At 39.3% G+C, this 20828-nt stretch overlaps 1 protein-coding gene across 1 annotated transcript; it reads right to left on the bottom strand.

Moving 5' to 3' along the window:
• Positions 1-1313: 1313 nt before the first annotated feature.
• Positions 1314-20177, bottom strand: dnmt1 (DNA (cytosine-5-)-methyltransferase 1). Its single transcript, XM_077213435.1, has 34 exons — positions 19922-20177; positions 19211-19253; positions 18370-18477; positions 18049-18286; positions 17874-17946; positions 16194-16278; positions 16073-16110; positions 15935-15989; positions 15774-15857; positions 15499-15608; positions 15295-15413; positions 13998-14090; positions 13759-13910; positions 13488-13675; positions 9793-9973; positions 9602-9699; positions 9058-9211; positions 8867-8982; positions 8545-8743; positions 8335-8468; positions 8072-8251; positions 7771-7995; positions 7419-7611; positions 7161-7251; positions 5439-5570; positions 4186-4468; positions 3952-4093; positions 3600-3766; positions 3336-3513; positions 2817-3012; positions 2568-2731; positions 1900-2016; positions 1723-1813; positions 1314-1633 (listed from the first exon to the last, which is right to left on the bottom strand). The coding sequence occupies exons 1-34, from the start codon at positions 19966-19968 to the stop codon at positions 1602-1604; spliced, it is 4506 nt and encodes a 1501-aa protein (XP_077069550.1). The 5' UTR covers positions 19969-20177; the 3' UTR covers positions 1314-1601.
• Positions 20178-20828: the final 651 nt, after the last annotated feature.

Raw genomic sequence — 20828 nt, 5'->3', positions numbered from 1 at the left:
GGTTCACGGAACGAGAAGTCACTGCGCTGTCATGACAACAATGAAAAAGTTGACAACAACCTAGTCAGCAATTCAACTGAGGTCACGTGGGTGTGGCAACAGTAGCGTGCTGAACTGTCAAGTAATGTTCGTTTGGGTGCCTGGGGCTCGAGGATATAGAGCGACCGACTTTTTTTTTGAGCAAGCATTGATTATGCGTGACACGGTCTCAATTTGCTACGCGGGACGGGTGGTCACCCTAGTTATAAATTGTTTTTTTTTTTGTTACACCTGCTAAGTATGCATGTGTGTTAGTGGATACATGTAATATTTGGTGACCTTAGCTGTATGAGACATGTAAAGACAACTGTGTCTATCACAAAAACAGCAGAATAAAATGAATACTATCTAGAGCTGTATGTCATTTTAGAGTCAAGCCTAGACCTCATGAAAGCAATTGTTGAATTGAGATGGATGCCATCTGGTGGACAAACTTGAGCATTTTAAAAATGCAAAACACATATGAAATCTGAATTTTTTAGTTTGTATAAAAGTGTGTTTGTGTGTGTGGATGTGTCTGTTTTGCACTCTTGATGTTTTATAGATTCATCCCTTCACTGTTGTGTGCTTTTTTTCTGGATCGTGGCTGATTTGTAGATTGTACGCACAAAAAAACTCTGCATTTTCACATTTTTGCCAATTTCCCATTCATTTCCTATGCCGGGTCCATTTGGGCCAAAGGTCCTGAGTGTGACCATTTTTTTTACAACCACTTAGATTATTCAAATCCTGTCCCCATTTTTTTTTTGTATGTTCATATACCAAGTACCAAAAAAGTCACCAAATTTCAGACCATTCCGATGAAGCTATGATTAAAAAAAATATATATATTTAAATGTGTCCGGTCAATTTGGATCGAAGCACCCCAGAGGGTTAAACATTAATTTTCTGGAAGCTGGGCTAACGGAGTAAACACTTAATTTCTGCATTCCTTTGTCAGACCCTCAGAGAGCAAATGCAGATATTGCCTCTAACATAAAGTGTATATATTCTGGTATTTAAGGAAACTACGATTTTTCAATTCATTAATACAAGAGGGAACGTAAATCCACCCCTCCACACAAAACATAATTGTTACAAAAATGTATTATCCCAGTTTTAAAATGTATAGATAAGTGAGATTTCAATGGTATTTTGACAACTGAACTAGGAAATGTCTTTTCAATTCCAAAAATCCTAACTCACAAAATTAAAGCCTGATTATTTTTTTTAAATGAATTAGACATACCCCATTTATTAGATTTCAGAAAAAATAAAAAACATTTGACAAAGAAACCATTGAATAAGAGCTTTATTTGAAATATTACAACATATAAAAAAACTACATAGAATTTATGCCACTGTCTCAGAGTGGATAATTGCAAATACAAGGTTAAAACCACATTTAGAAATTGATAAAACGCCACATAACGGCACTGCACAGACGGTCCATAGAAATGCCACTGAAGAGGCCAGGTTCCAGACCAGCTTATGAATATATGGAATGAGTTTAATGGGCTGATGCATCACACACTCCCAAACACAATGCAAATGGCCTGCTGTTTAATGAGATGGCTTTAGTTTCAAACCTCCATCTTCTCCTTTTTTACAGGCTCTGAGAGAGAGAAAACGTTAAACAAGAGATTAAAATTTGTTATAGTGAGAAGTACCTGAAAAAAAAACACACACAAAAAAAAAAGACACCTGTAGCATTCTCCTTTATTCTCTGCTGCACACATCTCTTGATCTCCAGGCCAATGGCTTTGGAGAGGGGTGGAGGCACAGCATTACCAACCTGAGATATACAAGGACAGATAAGCATTACTTTTAATTGACACTTCACAAGATGAGAAGTGAAAGGCTTTAGCTGAAGCATCATACCTGTCTGTGTTTGTCTAGGACGTTGCCAAAGAAGCGATAGGTGTCTGGGAAGCCCTGGGAGCGTGCACATTCCCTGACACTGACCACACGGTGCTGCTCAGGGTGCAGGACGCGTCCCTGGGGAAAATGACACCATTAACATTACTGCCATAACTTAGTATTTAACAGGGAAAGTCAGCTTGTGAACTCAAACTGCTGTAAACTGATGTTTGTAGCCGTTCAATTCAATGCAACCATGGTGAGAAGACCACAGAACCGTAATATTGTGAAATATTTCCAATAATGTTTTCTTTGCGATAATTTATTTTGTGATGGATAGGCTAAATTTTCTGCATCATTACTCCAGTATTCAGTGTCACATGATCCTTCAGAAATTATTCTAATGATCTAATAAGAAACATTTATCAATGTTGAAAATGGTTGTGGTGTTTTTTTGGGGACTCTTTAAATTGAAAAACACCACTTTAAAAAAAAATCCAATTCTCCAACATTGTCACTTTTGATCAATCGCATGAATCCTTGCCGAATAAGTATTATTAAAATGCACACCACAGTACAAAAGTGTAGGGTCAGAAAGATCAGTTCATGTTTATTTACTATATATATAAAAAAAAAAACTTTATGCTTCATGTCAAGACTGTTTAGCATATGGCCTATGAAGGCAATACCTGCTTTCCCATAGGCTCAGGATTGGTCACCGTAGTGCTGAAGAAACCGTCCCATTCCAGACGGCCGTACAGACCAGCCCAGTGATTGTGTCGATTACCCGTGTGTGGCAGACACCAGGGAACCAATGTGTTGAACTGCCTGTCTGCAGGGTCACATGGTTTTCCTAGTGCAATGAGACAGTAACTGGCAAGTCAGGATTTTGATTAATTGAAAGAAAAACAAAAGCTCCAACTGATTGAATTACACACCCTCAGCACAGGAACACACTCCTCTTAAAGCACCGGTGCCACTGCGGCCATTCTTTTTGTCGGAGTGGCTGTAGCGAAGCTTTTTTGTGCTGGTGCCGTCCCGCAGCCGCACCTCAATATTAGGCAGATCCCTCCAGTCAGAACCAGGAGCCAAAGGAATGTGGCGCATACGGGCCGCGACCAGGGCGCTCATGTCCTACAACACCACAAAATCAATAATTAACCCTGCTCAGCTTGTGGTTTGAACTATGGTGCCTTCTCTCTTGCTAAACCTAATTTAGCACATATTGAGAAGACTTAAGTGAGCGCTTCTGGTATCTAACCCTTAACTTCCTGTATGTCTGACAGGAAATTTCTCTACAGCTGCAATTTTAGTCCAAGTTAATTGTATTGCATGAGTGAAAAGCAAAAAGTAACATTTAATTCAAAGTAACATTTAACCCAAAGCAGTCTCATTTGACAATTTCCAAGTGTCAAAAGACACCAAGTCAATGCCGACAGCACTGGAGAGGGACTGACCTTACAGATGTGGTCCCGGAGGATGGGCTGGTACTGAGAGCCACGAATGTGTCTCTGGAACCAGGACTGCGGCTCACCATTGTAGGAGATCTCCAGAGCGGCGGCTCCGTTACGGATCTCAGGGAGGTCAGACATGGTGTCCCGCACTGTGATGGTGCGATAAATGCCCCCATTTCCACTGGAGAAGAAATGAGTGTAAGATTAGTGTAGAAAACTGCAGAATTTACTGAAGTGGCTCCAGCATTACTGTTCACAAATGCGTACCGAGTCACATTGCTGACGTATTTCTTTTCGTCAACCGCCACACTAAGAGAACACGCTCGTGGGGCAAACACATGCAGGGGTTCAGGGTAACGGGGCAGCTTTTCACCCGGGGCTGCAGCCAGGATGATCGCCCTGCGTCGGGTTTGGGCCACCCCATACTGCCCAGCCTGCGGAAGATAAGACATTAATGAAGCATAATAAAATCACATGTGCACTCAGTAATCATTTAGAATTAAAAAAAAAATAAAAATTCAGCCTAAAATATCAGATGAGGGGGAAAAGTGGGCTACCATGTTGACATCAAATTAGCACTTTTATAATAGATTAACATTTATTTTTTGATACAACTTGCCTGTAGCACACCAAAGGTGCACTGGTATCCCATGCGAACCAGACAGCGCAGCGTGAGTTTCAGGACCATGGAGCGCTTGAATGACACAAAGTTCCTCACATTCTCCAGCAGGAAGAACTTTGGTCTGTAATAGTCACAGTAACTGCAAGGAAATAATAAGGCGCACAAATGGTGAATATCCAGCATTTCCAAATATGCAAAGCCTCATTTTACATTATGACTCATTGTGCTGACCTCAGATAAGAGACAACCAGAGAGTTCTTGAACTTCGAGTATGTGCGCGAGTTGAAGCGGTTCATTCCACTGAACCCTTGGCAGGGCGGCCCACCACAGAGCATCTCCACGTCACCCTTCTGAGGCAGCTTCTGTCCAAGAGAGTTGGTCTTCTCTCCAGACATCACCAGCTTCAAAAGGACATTACAGTCCTCGGTGAAAACTGTGGTGCCAGGATTGTTCAACCTGAAGGCCTGGGCTGCAGGATCCCACATCTCTATGGCCCAATTAGTCTCTGAGATTCCTGGTGTTTGGGAAAAGAAATGTTAAAGCTGATAGAATGTCATGCCCTGCTTATGCATTTAAATCTGCAGTGCATACGTGCAATTTACCCGAAGGGCAATTTTTTTTACCTTTATAAAGTGCTTTTCTAATCCGCTTAATCTAATTAAATATGCTTTTGCTTTAAGTTTGATCAATAAGTTCAACTGGAATAAAGACTATTAGGGCTGTTATCAAATCATTTACACTTAAAATTACAAATGCATTATGCTATTAGATATTTTTTAAAAAGATAGTTAACATGAAACTGAACGGCAATTGGTGGCAATTGACCATCTTAATCAGAGTGATTCATTCAACAGGCAAATTCTCAAGTATGAGGCAGTGGTTTATAAATGGGTCATTAAATCTTAGAATGATTCAGCTTGCAAAGAGACGCTCTATGATTCTGCCCTGATCTTGGTTTTATTTCAGAAGCAAAATTAGTTCCAAACAGTCAATATTGACTACTCATAACAATTATGATATTAATAACTACTTGATTATTGAACAGATGTATGAAATAAGTCATTTTCAGTCGTGATGCTATTCAGAAAAACAGCACTCTTGGTTGTGTGTTGCTTTACTGTATCATACGTTATATACAAAAAGTCCACATTTTGAATTACCACAGAATGTAAACAGTTTCTTGTGTGCTCTGTGCGACGCTCATGTTTTGAATTCTCGTCGAGGCTGCGCGGTCCTTACGCGAGTAAATTACTACATTTATTGTGAGTAGAGATTGATCGTGAATGTATAAAGTCAGGATCACTCTCCTTCTGGTGATTTTTTAATTATTAATCAGGCTACTTGTCTGGCCATGCAAGTAAAACTTTCACTTGCCCCTTAAAAAGGATAACCCAATTGTGCCCGATAAGCATTAATGTAAAGCCCTGAATATAAGATACATATAATACAACGTCTCATAAAGAGGTTTTGAATAGAAGCCCAACCTGCTTGATGGAAACCCTCAGACAGACCACCACAGCCACAGAACACATCCAGTGTGCGCAGTTTGGGGACCGTCGGCTCTTGCGGCTCCTGATCTGGTGATTCCTGTGAGGCTGCTTTACCTTTCCCTTTCCCTGCAAACAATCACAATGCACAAATTATTTGGCTGTAATTAGGCCTGTCACAATAACAAATTTTCTCATATATGTGTGCATGAATGAAGTTTGATTTAAGCCCAAGATGGCGCCTCATGAGGGTGTCAGCGCGCGAGAGAGACGCGCAATTTTTAAACAAAATTGCATCAATGATGGAATTTGTTCTAGTTATCCAGTTTCATTGGCCAAGGATTCCATGAATTGTCATCCCAAATTTAAGGCCCATTCTCACCAAAAACGACAGCTGTAATAAACCATATTAGTGTCCACACCCACACACAATAACGTTTATAAGCTTGTGCTGCAGTTATGTCCTGTCACTTAATGCTCAGACTCTTATGAGCAGGATGAAGAGATTGGCGGTCTGTAATAGTTCATTAGCTGGAAAAAAAAAATATATATATATATTCATGGCTTGAATTTCAGCACAGGATTGCACATAATTTTACTACTTCCCGCAGGTTATGCTTTTATAAGGAGGGAAATTCCCAAAAACATTTATAACATTAGCTTGTTGTCTGAATGAGCAAATTAATCCACACAGATTACAAGATAAAATCAATAATTAGATAATTCTGTGAGAATTTCACAAACAGCAAGAGAGATGTGGTAGAGCTGAATCACCTTCAAAACACACGTGGCTTCAAATCACATGTATGTACAAACAAGCTGCTGATGACTTTACTCGCGTTTCGGGACAGAATTGTCACTTGCCCAATCGGCCTATTGTTGCACCGTTACTAAATGCATGACTTGCCCATTAAAACATTCAAGAGTACTTGCATGCTCTGAGATGCACACAAAGCTGCCTCTCAAACAGTCGACTAAAACCAAACAGAGCTTTTTTGCAGCTTATTGTGCTTCAACTGTCAGAAACAAATTTAACATCTTGGCAAGTATTCATAGACCAGGGGTGTCCAAACTCAGTCCAGGAGGGCCACTGTCCTGCAGAGTTTAGCTCTAGCCAGACTCAACACACCTGCCTGGAAGTTTCTAGCCTATAAGACCTTGATTAGCTGGTGGTCCAGGTGTGTTTAATTGGGGTTGGAGCTAAACTCTGCAGGACAGTGGCCCTCCAGGACTGAGTTTGGACATCCCTGATATAGACAGTCGGTGAAGTTTTATTTCTCAACTGTTTACGTTCACTTAAGACATGTATCAGTATATTGGATCCATGCATTAGCTGTGACAGCAGCCTAATATACCTGCTGCTGTCAGTCATTAATGCTGATCAAAGAACAAGCCAGCAAGAAATCAATCTGCATTTAATTTATTCAATTACTGTAGTATTCAGTACCTGAATACTGTTAGACCAACCTGAAAACCAATCTCATTTGTATTTTATTGTATTTATTTGTGCTTCGGCTTGTAATTTGTTTTCATTTATTTTGTGAATTCAATTCAAGGTTGAAATCAAGTTTCCTTGTGCTTTGCAAACAAAGCAAAAATTACCTAATTTTAAGAACACAAATACATAGAGCGAGCACATTTAGGTGAGATAGAAATGTAACAGATGAAATATAACTATTGTTTGTTGTCCTTGGTGTGAATAGGAATTTACACTGTTACCTTTCCCCTTTCCTTTCCCCTTGCCCTTATGGACGGCTGATCGGGCATGATTGGGAGGATCCTCAAAGCTCTTAGTCCTGGCATTATAAGCCTAAAGAAAACAAAAACCTTCAAACAACAGAAAAACCAAGTGGCTAACCATCTCAAATCTGCTTTATTGAGAAGTCAGTGCAGCTGAAAAAAAGGTTGCCAACTCACTCATAAGCATCATGACTCCACCACAATACAACTAATTTGCTCTTTAAAACTCATTATTACCTCTAGGAAATAAAAGCGATCAGATCCTCTACTTGAATAGTCCTGCACACTTTCCACAAGATCCTCTGCATACTCCACACGACAGCGGCCCAGCACATCCGCCATGTTCACGGTCACCTCTTCATCACTCCAGTAGAGCTGGTTTATGTCAGAGTGGTAGGCACCCTTTGGTCCTTTATGAGTGTTTTCAGGCCTGAAAGCAATGGTCATCATGGGGGGGAAAAAATCATTTAAAAAACAGTTCAGTTTAATGTACAACCTTAATGGAAACTGAAAGGAAATCCATTTCCTGAAGTACAACATTTAAAAGCAGATCTAGTGGTTAACATGCAAAAGGATGAAAATGCATCACCTATAGAATTTATAGAGGCGCAGTTTGATCTCGGATGTGTCTGGCTTTCCATTGCTGCGCTTGCTGCAAAAGATTTCTTTGATGCGGCCAATGCGGAAGGGCTCTGGAGCATCCAGGTTTGAGCCCTTAATGTAATCGGAGGACTTCCTATAGTATTCTGGGTAAAGATCCTCATCAACATCCTCCTTTCTGTGAGAACGCTTCACTGGGCTTGCAACCTTTACCCTGAGAGAGAGAAAAGACATTTAATAAAACTCCTTTCAAACTTAAAACATCTTAAGGCTTAAAAAAAAAAACCTACACAAAATTAAAAGCCTCGGGGGGTAGATAGACGCTGTCTCCTACTCTGTACTGCTCTCCCTTCAGCCTAGCCAACCCATAGAAGGCTTTAGAGTCACTCTCCTCATCTTCCAGGGGCTCATAGGCATGAGGCGCATCCTGAGCCATTCGTTCCTTAATCCTGGTGCAGCTGGCACAGAACCTGCCATAAAACTTGCATTAAAGTGCATGTAAAGAAAGAAACAAACCACTGAGCCCAAAGAGGGGCTCAAAAGCAGTACTTACTTATACTTGCTGTCCTCCGATGGTATGACATCGGGAGGCGTCTCAAAGCGAGCACATTCCCCTTCATACCAGAGTTGATAAAAGAAGCTTTTGCCATCATCCTCGATGACTTTGATTTCATCATCCATGCCACCCTAAAAGCATGCAAATATTAACTTCTGCCCAGTTCGTTAGCAAACACAAATGTAGCTCAGACTTCGGCATCTGTACCTCCATGAACCAGTTCTCAGATGGAGCCTTGTAGAGGACATTGACCTTGCCATGGACAAAACTCAGCTGCATGTCTTCACACTCATCCACAAGAAAGAGCTCAAGAGGGTCTGATGACTCTCCTAGCACAGAATCAGTGCCACGGCAGAACCAGTGAGCATGAAACATCTTCTCACCGTCATCCCACAATGCTGTAATCCTACAAACAAAAGGAAACCAATGGCTTATCGATTCAAGACAAAAATGTTGCAGATGAAGGTCTGTTTGGTTTAACCTTGCAAAAACCCAAGTGTGCTTAAAAAAAAGGAAGAAATAAAGTTACCTTGCCAAGTAGAGAGGGTTTGATGGGTCATCAGGGCTGACAGACACACAATCTCCAACCTCAACCACCTCATTCTCAACACGCACTTTCATGTAGTATTCCTTCTTTCCCTCAGTCTGAAAGGACAAGATCAATACTTTTGAGTCCTAGAAGTGGACATCCAGGTTCTCAATGCAAGTGAAACCACATACCTTGATGGGCTCTCCCACCCAGCTGATCTTATTCTTTGTCTGTTTCTTTTTCTTGGCTTGAGACATTTTCTTTCTCTCTTTAAGAACCGGCAACACATCCTCCTCTTCCATATTCTCATCATCCTCCGCTTCTTTCACTGCCAGGTTCGGACATCTGGAAAAAAAAAACACCCATTTCACTTTAACCTGGCAAACAAAACCAAGGTCAAATAGCTGGATAAACTGGAAGGAAATAAAGAGCCTCCTAAAAAGGTTATCCTATTCACTCTCAGTACGACATGCTAATAAAGAGCAGACTCTTGCTTTAGTCAATCAGCACTGAACAGATCTGGAACAAAAGACACTGCTAATCTTTCTAGATGTGAAAATCTGTTTGTTCAATGGCTCAAAGACAGCAGGAGAGACCAAGGCAAGATCATAAGCACTAGTCATGTAAAAGACAGAATTCAAAACTAGCTTTGACATTTCACATCAAATGGAAACAATATTATATTTCTGCCAAGCAGAATTACAGAAGTATGAAGACTGCCCAGCAAAAGCATACCTCCTCTTCTGACAGGCCTGTTTACTTCTGCCACTGCCGCCAAACTTGATCATATCCTTACAGGCTGAACACTTGCCACAATCTGGTGCCTGACACACCTGAAAGATAATAACGGAATTATACCAGTCTTGCCACGTGGACATTTGCAGACTTAATTCGGTTGCAATAAAGGCAATATCTGGAGAACCTACCTCACAGACACCACATCGATGTCTCTTCACTCCCCCATCCTTATTGTTCTGGTCAATCTGATCAGAGAAAAAGGTGTCAAAGATTAGGTAGACCAGTTTAGTGGTGGTAGCTTTAGTCGGGCCCTTGTTGTCCTTCTCAATCTTGGTGGGATGACGAATGGCTTGTCTTCTGGCTGCTCTCCTAAAGGGGGGAAACCAGAATGCAATAAGAAACAAATACACATTCAATTTTTTTTTTTTACAGAAGCCACAAACAGCCAAGCGAAAATAGAGCCATGCCAGTAATATGTATGGACGTCACAATATACAGGATGGATTAACAGTTTGTCAAGACTGGTGATTAAAATAGACTTTGAAATGATACATTTGTAAGATCTCGTTTTTTTGTTTTGTTTTTTACAGAACAAGGACATTCAGTTCCTTCAGAGGCATAGTTTCTCCAAATGGGAAACTTGTTAACTCAAACAATGGGAGCACAAAATAACATCTGTTATGCAGAGCCATGCTAGTTGGGGTGGAAAGAGCTATAAATACTCTTGTTCTCGTCACCCACTAGGGTTGGGCGGTATTACGGTAATATCGTATACCGCGGGGTCTTAAAATAGCAAAGGCATTAGTTTATATTTGTTAAAATATTATAATGTAATTTTTTTTTTTACGTTGATAATGAAAACTGAACAGCACGAGTAGGATGGGATGCATCGGGAGTCAGACATTGACCACTTAATTAAGTTTGATTTTGTAAAAGGCCTTTCTTTAAAGTGAATTTCGTTTTGTATAAATTGTATCTTAATTTTAATAATTTTTTTACCAAACAATTGCTTGGATTTAATAAATAAGAATCAAATATAGCAGACAAAATCATGACATGATCGTGCGCTGGCGCACCGCGGTCACTTGCATTGAAATGTCATTATAAATGCATTGAAATCTCATTATAAATTAACCGAAACTCAGTGTATGTCTCACAGACATGACAGATAGGCCTATATCTAAATAAAGCTTGAAATTACATTAAAAGAAACAATTCAAAACGAAAAGAAATAGGCCACTCGCTGATTATTTAATCCATGATGTGCATTTCTCTCTATGCGCGTTCATACGGAAATGGCGATCATCAAATTCATTAAACGAAACTATTCAAAACGAAAAGAAATCGGCTAGCCTACTCTCTGATTATGTAATCCATGATGTGCATTTCTCTCTATCGTTCAGTATGGAGATTCGTCAATTTCTCTAAACGAAACAATTCAAAAGGAAAAGAAATATAGGCAGCCTACTCTCTGATTAATCCATGATGTGTATTTCTCTCTATAGGCGCGTTCACTACGGAGATATCAATCGTCAATTTCTTTAAACGAAACAATTCAAAACGAAAAGGATAGCCTATACCTTCTGATTATGTAATCCATGATTTGCATTTCTCTATATATGCACGTTCACTAGGAGTTGGTGATCGTCAACTTAATCTTTCCAGCACTGACAGAAAAGTTGTATTAATAAAAATCAATGGACGCGTGTCACCGGATTTACAAATGCACTTCTTGCTTGTTAATTTAAATTAATTAATAAAATGAATACTTTAATTGTCATAATTAAATATTATTAAGTGTCCCATTTTTGCTCATTTATAAATCGTATTTATATCTACCACCCCCTCAGCACCTGGGTTAAATTATTTGGCGCCACCATATTATAACGGCCCACGTATTAAAAATAGTCGAGTCTAAATAGGGCTCCGGCTCATAATTACATTTAATGCCGTCAGCCGGGATCAGACACAACGTGCACGGGTTGGCCTTGATTTTTTTTTGCCCGATCTGGTATTCAGTTTCTGAACGGTGTAGGCACAAGCCAACAGTTTGGTGACACTGTCTGAGCTTTGTCATAATTTTTAATTAGTCACTGTAATACCGTATACCCCGGTAAAATAGGGAGGAGGTCTGACGGTATCAAAATTTGGATACCGCCCAAGCCTATCACCCACCGCTTTCAGCTAGTGAAGTAGCTTGCCACCAACACAGACTATTGAAGTTGAGCGTATGGGAAAATGGATAAAAACCCAAGCAACACTCAGGTTTTACATACCAGTACAGCTGCCTGCTGCGTTAGGGAAGGTTAGAGGATCATTAGAAACAGGAGATCATGGAACAAGCACTAGTGAATCCCAACAAAACACTGACTGTTCAGAGCCTACCATAGCTTCAAAGTTCAGCCAAAACGTCAAGTTAAAACTTAAGTACATAGTCACTGAAAGCAAACATCGTTAAATTGACTCCATTAAGACACTAGAAGTACTTCATAGTTTGTGCATCTAAAGCCAATTAAGGTTTTCAATCTCTGCCTGACAATTAAGAAACCTTTGCACCCCCTAGCACCTATTAGAGTAACAAACAGGATCCAGTGCTTGGACAAATTTGCTAAAATATTGTGAAAACATAGACAATAAAATACAATAGGCAGGCCCTTTGCAACGTTGTGAATGATGGGCATTGTGATTCTTAATATGCAGATATTAAGAATCACAACCACCTCTTTCAGGATGGAATATCAGCTCATTATCTAAGAGCATCAAGTTTCAGGCTAATTTAATAGGTTTAAATGGTGTAAACCAGGGGTCTCCAACAGGTCGCTCGCGAGCTACCAGTAGCTCGTGGCCTGATTGGAGGTAGCTCACCAAGGGGCGTTCACATATCGCATCTTTTGCGCGCTCAAGTTCGTTATTTCAAATGTAGGAAGCTCACAATTGAAGCGACGCACTCATTTTTTCCATGCGCATTAAGATGAAAAATCCATTAGCTACTAAAACTTCTTTGCAACCATGCACTGCGCTCTCCACAATGACATAGCAATGACAGACGCCACGGGAAAATCGGACCGAATTTTACTATTAATAATGAAAGATAAGCTAATGTGCATTGTGAACGTCAGTAATTTATCTTTTTTGACTCATTCTTTTTATAAAAATGATTTAAAGGCTGAAATATGCGAGCTTTTTATAAATCTTTTTTTGTCAAAACTTTATTTGAACTTGTAGGCTACATGTTAGTAGATAACATGTCGCAAGACACTCCTTTAAAATCTGACCATTATTTTTAATGTTATTTTGTTTATGTAAACAAAAAGTGCAAATGAATTCTAATTATATTTGTTATTTGCTGGTTTTCGACATAAACCTTGGTGAATGGATTTTATTGTGTAGTATTAGTACTTTTTGAACAGGATTCTGTGATAACTGATCATTTTGGTCACTATAATCATGAAATTTTCAGGCCATTTCATCTCTAGTTAAGATGCACTATAAAATCAACTATAATTATGTGTTTTTATAATATAATATGCAAAGTACAATTCTCTTTTAAAAAATTATTCTCTGATTCGGTTCTTTTCTCTGACATTTAAGGGTGAAATATATAGGCCTACAAAAACTCTTATATCTAAAACAGTTTAGATAGTTGTTAATATGAGAGTTATGAGACATTATTTAAGAGATTTAAGTATTGTATTAGCCTACATGAGTAGCTCTCGGCCACTATATTTTTTAAAAAGTAGCTCTCAAATGAAAAAAGGTTGGAGACCCCTGGTGTAAACCTTGCCACACTGATCTCTGGGTATAAGTTTGGCTATTACATCAGTCAAACATTACTCAATGATCACACTGAAACATCCAAAAGACCTTCACTCTATAAACACACCTCTTTCCCAAAGTAACACCAGCCAGCTTGATCAAGTCTCGCATACAGGGAGTGACGATGATGGGCTGCTCGTCTGAGTCTCCAGCCTCATCATAGCTCTCCACCTGCTCCACCACAAACTGGGCATGGCGCAGCAGTGTGTCCTCAGTGAAACGGTTGAAGTTGAGCCCAGCAGGCGGAACAGTAGTCTAAAAGACATGGATGAACACATCAACACTGCTTCTGTGGGACAAGAGACATGTACTGTGCTTCAACATTTCAATCAGCTTACCTCAATTTTGTTAAGCAGATCCTCATATGTGGCGTCCTGGTTCTTCTGGAGAAATTCAACCACAATCTTGCTCATGTAGATCTTCTCCTGCATCAGAGCAAAAATGAGAGAGTACTCCTCGCTGGGGTCCATTAGGATGTAGTCAGCAAAGGCTGTGGAGGAAAATATATAAATAAATACACTGTTGGATCTAAATTTGCATGGGGAAATGTGAAGAAGTTACTTTATGAAACATTTACCAGTTGTGAAGCCAATTAAAGCTTTCTCTCCACCATCAAAACCAGTGATCCACCAAGCATTGACAGGACCAAGCTTCTTGGCAGGAACCCCACCTGAAGAGAACAATTGGAATCAATTTTTCAATCTACACTGATCAATTTTATTTAGCTGATTTTAGGATTTAATGTCTTTATTGTAAAGAATAGGGCTGCCCACATCTTCATTTACTAATACTAAACCATAATCTTTAATATATTTGTAATTTAGCCTATTCCACACTCAACCACACACTTAAAGCAGCAAGTACACATAGTTTTTCAGTCGAATGCACAGCCTTGCAAAGTATCCTTTTTTGCGTGTACACTGGTGTTCGACGCATGCAGTTGAGTAATTTTTAGCCGATACAACCCATATAAATATCTTCGTATTCGTTCATGCTCAAGTTGTACAAATGAGGGTACTTTTAACCTCTTTGCACAACTTCTCATCCATATATTCCTCCATTGTCGCTGCAGCTTGCACGCATTCTGGTCTGTTCTGTTTATGCAGTTTTCTTCGACTACCTTGCGATTAGACGCCCCAGGGCACGGTTGCCAGCTTGTGGATAAACCAGTTACAACAACAACAAAGCACATGTGCGACCTCTGGCGTTGCGCATACTCTTCTGATGAAGAACTTTGCTTCACGCGCAGTACGCTAACCCTGTAAGGAAAGTACATGACGAGTTTCAGTTTAGTTTTGTGATTCTCTCCATGTCACAGACCGAGACAGCAGAAAGCACACCCTGTTGGTTTTTTTATTTTACAAAAGCAAACATTCTCTTGTTATTGAGAGTTTACACAAATAAACTTATATTTTGAAGGATGCATTAACTATCTGTAGGACCAAAATTGCAGTATTTTAAGTTGTTTCCACTTGTCAGGAAAAAAAAAAAAATGCTAGTGATCGTGCCGGCACCTCCATTTCATGTAGTAAGAGTGCTAATACTTCAGCTTCCACACAAACACTTGGATAAGTGCCTAATAATAGCGCACATTTAAGATGGTTAACGTTAGAGCGAATGGCCAAGTTACTTACACGTTTCAAATAAGCTATCAAAGGGTGATGGATAGAGGTGAATGTTTGGATTTCCTGACCAACACCAATTACCACAAGTACCTGACATTAACAATCTGTCCCTCACGGATTGGGTGATTCCAACACTTTGTGGAGTTTTATCAGAGACTGACTAAAATCTTGGGTTGACTAAGCCTTCTCATTAACAAACATTTAGTCGACTATTAGGTGGCAGCACTAGTAAACAAACTTGGGACATACCATCCATGCATGGGTTGTCATCATAGATTGGCTTCACAGCACAACTGAAGTACAGTTCCACGTTTTTCTCAATGAGGCCAGAGTCAAACGGACACAGGTGCCCATGCTTGTCATACACACTGTGAATGAGGATTACCACATCAGTCAAATCATTGGGGAAATAAATATGAATAACGTTCAGATTGATGCATCCCTCTTCATCACCTGAAGTTAGTAATCTTGTGCTGTGGCAGATCTTCATAGCTTTCAAAACCATCCTCATTTGCATCAAAGAGGGAAAGACGCTCATCGGTCAACATCTCTGGTTCATCCAACTACAATATACACAATTTTAAAGTGTGGCAAAGACATTAAAATATCAACTTTAAATTTGAGATCTAGATGTGAAACATTACTTATTTTTTTAACATCCAATTAAAAGTGATCCTGCAGTTGTCATGGCATCTAAACAGCTCCAAGTAAAAAAAAAAAAAGCTCACAGCATTATCAGGATCTCCCTGGAAGAACTTGAGGTCGGTATCATCCAGAAATTGCTTGCAGTCGGGACATTTCGGCGGAGGAGACTAAAATGCAAATTAATGGGATTAATTTGGTGCATTAAATCTAGTAGCAGCACAAAAGCGGAAAGAAAGTGAATCACCTTGGCTGTGGACACAGGTTTGATGTTGCCATTAGTGGCGTTCTCAGTGTCAGGCCTGATAGAGGATAAGAATTAAACACATGTGCATTAACTATGGAGAACAACAGTTTTATTAAATGACATCAACAGGGAACTCACTTCTCAGCTTCCGTTTTAATGCGTTTCTCTTCGTGGACCTTGAAGGGAAAATTTAAATGATTGTTAAAATATTACTTTCATGGACTTAATAAAATGGCATTAACTTGCAAAACTATTTTACCTCCTCTGTAATATCTTCCTCAGGCTTAACTTCTGCATCACCGTTTGCTGCTTCTCCATTCAACTCATCAGACTTGCGTTTTGGGCTATTGGAGAAGGGTACAACACCTTTCATTTAAAGACGAAAGTGACAAACACATTTTTTTATTTCAACTGTTCAAGCACAATGCATTTCACAAGCCCCAAATTAAAATCAGACTTGCACAAAAGGACACCAATTAGAGGTGGGCGATATCATTTAGACATAATGCGTCTGGATGATATGCAAAATTGGGATCGAATATTTCATTTGTACAATCCTACGCCCCAAACATGAAGAGCTGAAGGAAGTTAAAGAGAAAACAAACAACGCACACTATAACCTTCTAAACAATTATATGTAGCGATTTTAATACTGTAGGGGTTTGTTTGACACTTATTTTACGTACAAAATCAGATCGTTCCTCAATTGCACGAGATCATTTGCAATATACAACTACACAGTTCTTACGCGTGTTATGACGTTTCTTAGGTTGAAGCAACAATCCAAAATCGTAAAGGGTAAAGCAGATATACGATTAATAAAATAGCTGCTAGAAAAGGCAAATAAGTTTCTTAAATGTCTGTGGCGTCCTCAAGTGGGGAGCTTCGTGATTGCATCATTAGAAAATTGCGTTGTATAATGAGTCCAAAAGATGGAATACATTTTCCCAAGAGATCGGTTCGGTACGCATTACAAACCGAACCATTCCTGCCGACCAAAATCAGCGCTGGCGCGAACACCACGACCTTGCGAAACATCAAATGGCAAATGTAATGAAGGCGGAACGAAACTCATTTTGTGCGTCAGACCGTTTATCAGTTCGGACGAATGCCAGTACAGTACAAGCCAATCTTGATTAATTCGCCACTTAAGTAATAACATCCCTGCGAGATCTAGTGAGAAGCGTTACAATTCTCCGTTATTAACTGATCAAACAGCGCTGACGTGGAAACCAGGAGAAACATTGTTCCATGAATGAACTAGCTATAGGTTTTACGTCCACAGATCATTCACCATGGATTTAATGTAGTAACACTAACTTGTAACCATGGAAGTTTGGCAGAAATATTAAAATGCTTTCAAGTACGTCACATCTTTTTCCAGCACTTCAAAACTCAAATGTTATGTTATTTAAATGTAATTTTTCAATGTGATGCCCAAAACATTATTTTTTCATCCTTCAAAGATTACCCCCATTTATAAAACTAAAAGTTTCAAGATGTAGGAAAACACTTATTTAAAAATATTTTTTCTTTTAATAAATAGGAAATTTCTGGGGCATTTCTTTATTTTTGCTGTATCGAAAACGTACCGAACCGTGACACCACTGTATCGTATCAAACCAAACCGTGAATTTTGCCAACCGTTAAACCCCCATTTTATAATGTAAAATAACAAAGACTATTGAATAATATTTTAAAAAGTTTAGGAGTCTTTAAATCAATAACGTCTCATCTTTATGTACTAGTAATTCTATACAATAATAGGTCAAATGCAGCAAGTCAAAAGACCAACTGGACCTTCTTTGCCAGTTTGCACACATTTCTTTGAAGGATTGCAAAAAATATCATCTGAATATCAAAAAAAAAAAAAAGAGAGATATTCATTTGTCAATGTCTCCCACCCCTAACACCAATTGGATATTAAATTTCAACTTACACTCTAGAGAACATTGACAGGATAGTTGGCTGCTTCCCGGAGTTGCGTGTAACCCTGCTACTGGCTGGAGATTCTGTGTGGGGAAAGAGTGTCATTAATAAAAACACTAAACATTCAAAATCCAGCACACAATATAGAGATACAGTTCTAAAAACTATAAAGCCATGCAACTCACTTTTGGTCTCAGAGTCTGCTTTACTGCGACGGCCACCCCTTCCCTTTGGGGCGCTGGGAGACTTTATTTCATCTCCTTCCTCCCGAGTATCCATGGCTCCTTCCTGCTCGCCATCGTCTTTGTGAGATCCGTTTTCAGAGAAGCCGTTTGAATGTCCATTCTGCTCCACTCCATCATCCACCCTGACAACTCCCAAAGCTTTCTTCAGTATGGCCTTCACCTCCGATGTGTAAACCTCCTAAACAGAAAGACACGAGTTAGAGCTCAAGTGCTCATAACTAACTTCTCTAGATGAGAGTTGAAAGGGCAGAGCAAACTCACAGTGGAAAGCTCAGAGCGCTTTAACTTGTCCTCAAGGATTTTGAGCTGGCACTGAGTATCAGCGAGCAGGAACTCCTGCAGTAACCTGAGCTTTTCCTTTACACACTCCTGGACAATGAAGAAATAAAGAGTGCTGTCAGGCTACATAAATGTTCAGTGGAGTTTGCGGCGTTTCTTTAACTTAAGTAGGACTGGGATAAAAAAAAAATTAAATCACAATAAGCTTTGTTACTTTTGATATTAAAACTCAGAATTTCATTTAAAAAAAAGGGACAAATTAAGAGATAGTGACATCAGCACATCAGTTCAAGTGGCACATGATCTGATAATCTCTTCCTCTAAACTGCAAGTTTTACAACAAAAAAATCAAGTAACATTACAATTGCCTCTATAGCCAGCTAGAAAAATAAACTTTTGCCAAATATGCTCTTCATTTCTGAAATTTAGTTACTTCTGATGTAATTCCTTCAGATATAAAATCTAAACTCTTAAATCTATAATGGATTTAACGGTTTTCAAATGTCTCTTTTAATGTAACCTCCCTTTATATATTTTGGTCAGCTCAAATAATTTATGCAGTTATAGTTTATATTTGAGTTGTTTCATGTCTATCCTTGTATTGTTTAACTGGTTGAGATTGATATGGTATTTGGAAAGTAATGAGTACCAATACTTGCGTAATCAGTACAGAAATCTAATTACACTGTTGAAGAATGGGTTCCATCCACATATAGTTTACAGCATTAGTTCAAAGGGAATTCTTTTGATTTGTGTGTGTGTACACTCCTGATAAAACCATTCTTTGAATACACTTCCGAAAGATGCAATGAAAACCCCTCACCTCATCTGACAAACTGTCACCACCTTCATCCAGCACCTGAAGCCTGGGAACATGAAGGTAAACATCTCATTAACATTGCCCCACAGATCTCTCCACCCACTATGCGTGATCAAAATGACGAGAAACACATTTAACACTATAAATCGGATTTTAATTGTTAATATTTAGTCCTAACTCTACGGTAATAACAGCAGCTAATATGTTCTTCTCAACAAACGCTAACATGTGATTGCCCAAGTAAACAATCACGCGCGCATGCAGAGACAGCTTGCATTTATTTGCTTACTAACACCACTTCAGATGAGCTTCCTTGAGTAAACTACACGAAATGCAGCCGAATTCAGTAGGAATGGGTCTAATAACTTATGCAGTGATTGAGTAGAGGGAGACAGGAAGCGGGCAGGGCTTCATTCGGACGGACACATGTTTATTATTTGGCGCCAAATGCAGTCAGGCTGACACCTGCAAGTCAAATCGCATCAAAACAACCAGCCGCCTCCTGTTTTTCCAACTAAACCAGAGCTAAAGGCAGGTTCAGCATTTGTATCACGGCTAAATGCTAACTAGAGTAAAAAATAAAACGTCACGTTTTTAAATCTTCAAACAGCACTTCATACAGCTACCGTTGTGACGTGATCAATCGCAAGCAAAGCCCGCGAACTAGCAAGCTATCAAACCCAGTAGTTGCTTTAAACAAACACAGCACCGTACCGTTCCTTGACATCCTCTGGCAGAGACAGTGAGGTCCTGGTAGGCATTTCAAGTTCGAGTTTGATCAAAGAAAATACTATTTAAAAACACGATTTAAAACAACAACGACAGATAAAAGCAGTTATTAAAATCTGACAGTGCCAAAAGCAGCGCGCGCTAAAGGGGCTCAACGGGCTTTATGAATTGACGCTAGCAGCTGGGAAATACGCGCGGGCCGCTTTTTCGCGCGGAAACGCGCGTTGGACGCTACCACTCTAATTCCAAGCACGGGAGTCAACGGTGTCAAATAAGTTGTGCGTTTCTATTTTGGTTTTAAATAATTCAGGTACGTTCTTGTGAGTATATGAAAAGTAAATTAGGGGTATGAAATATATACTTTAAGAGTGAAAGAATATCAAATCGTACGTTGTTTTCAAGGATTATTTTTATGTGCACCCCTTGTACGGCTTCAGAAGACTCAACCGATATAGGATGTACCACGTTTTGCCTTGCTCAGGGGTGCAAATTCGCTCCAAGAGACCAACTCTTCCAATGTAAATATTTAACTGCCAGTGACGAATAGAAATCTGATACCGAGCCGATTCGATTCGATTCGATTGATCTATTTCAATCAAGTTTATATATGTAGCATTCATTTGTCACAATGTTCAAATATTTAATAAAGAAAACAAAGGATCTGAAAACAAACAGATACACGTATAAATAAACATAAATAAATGCAGAGTCCTGTGAAATTAAAGCACCCCAAAATCAACATGAAACTAATGTTAAAGAAATTCAAAAGCAGCATTTCCTGCATGTTGCATTTTCAGTGTTCAGATTTGTTTAAACCTATATTAATATTCATGTTTATATTGAACTATTCAAAAGAAAAGATAATCACACAGATGCACTGATTTTTTACTTA

This window comes from Siphateles boraxobius, unplaced genomic scaffold (genome assembly GCF_051911475.1).
Source record: "Siphateles boraxobius isolate OS27281-9 unplaced genomic scaffold, OSU_SipBor_1 66, whole genome shotgun sequence".
In the NCBI taxonomy this organism is placed as follows: domain Eukaryota; kingdom Metazoa; phylum Chordata; class Actinopteri; order Cypriniformes; family Leuciscidae; genus Siphateles; species Siphateles boraxobius.
Note: the sequence above shows the minus strand (reverse complement) of the source record. Positions and strands in the feature narration are given on the sequence as shown.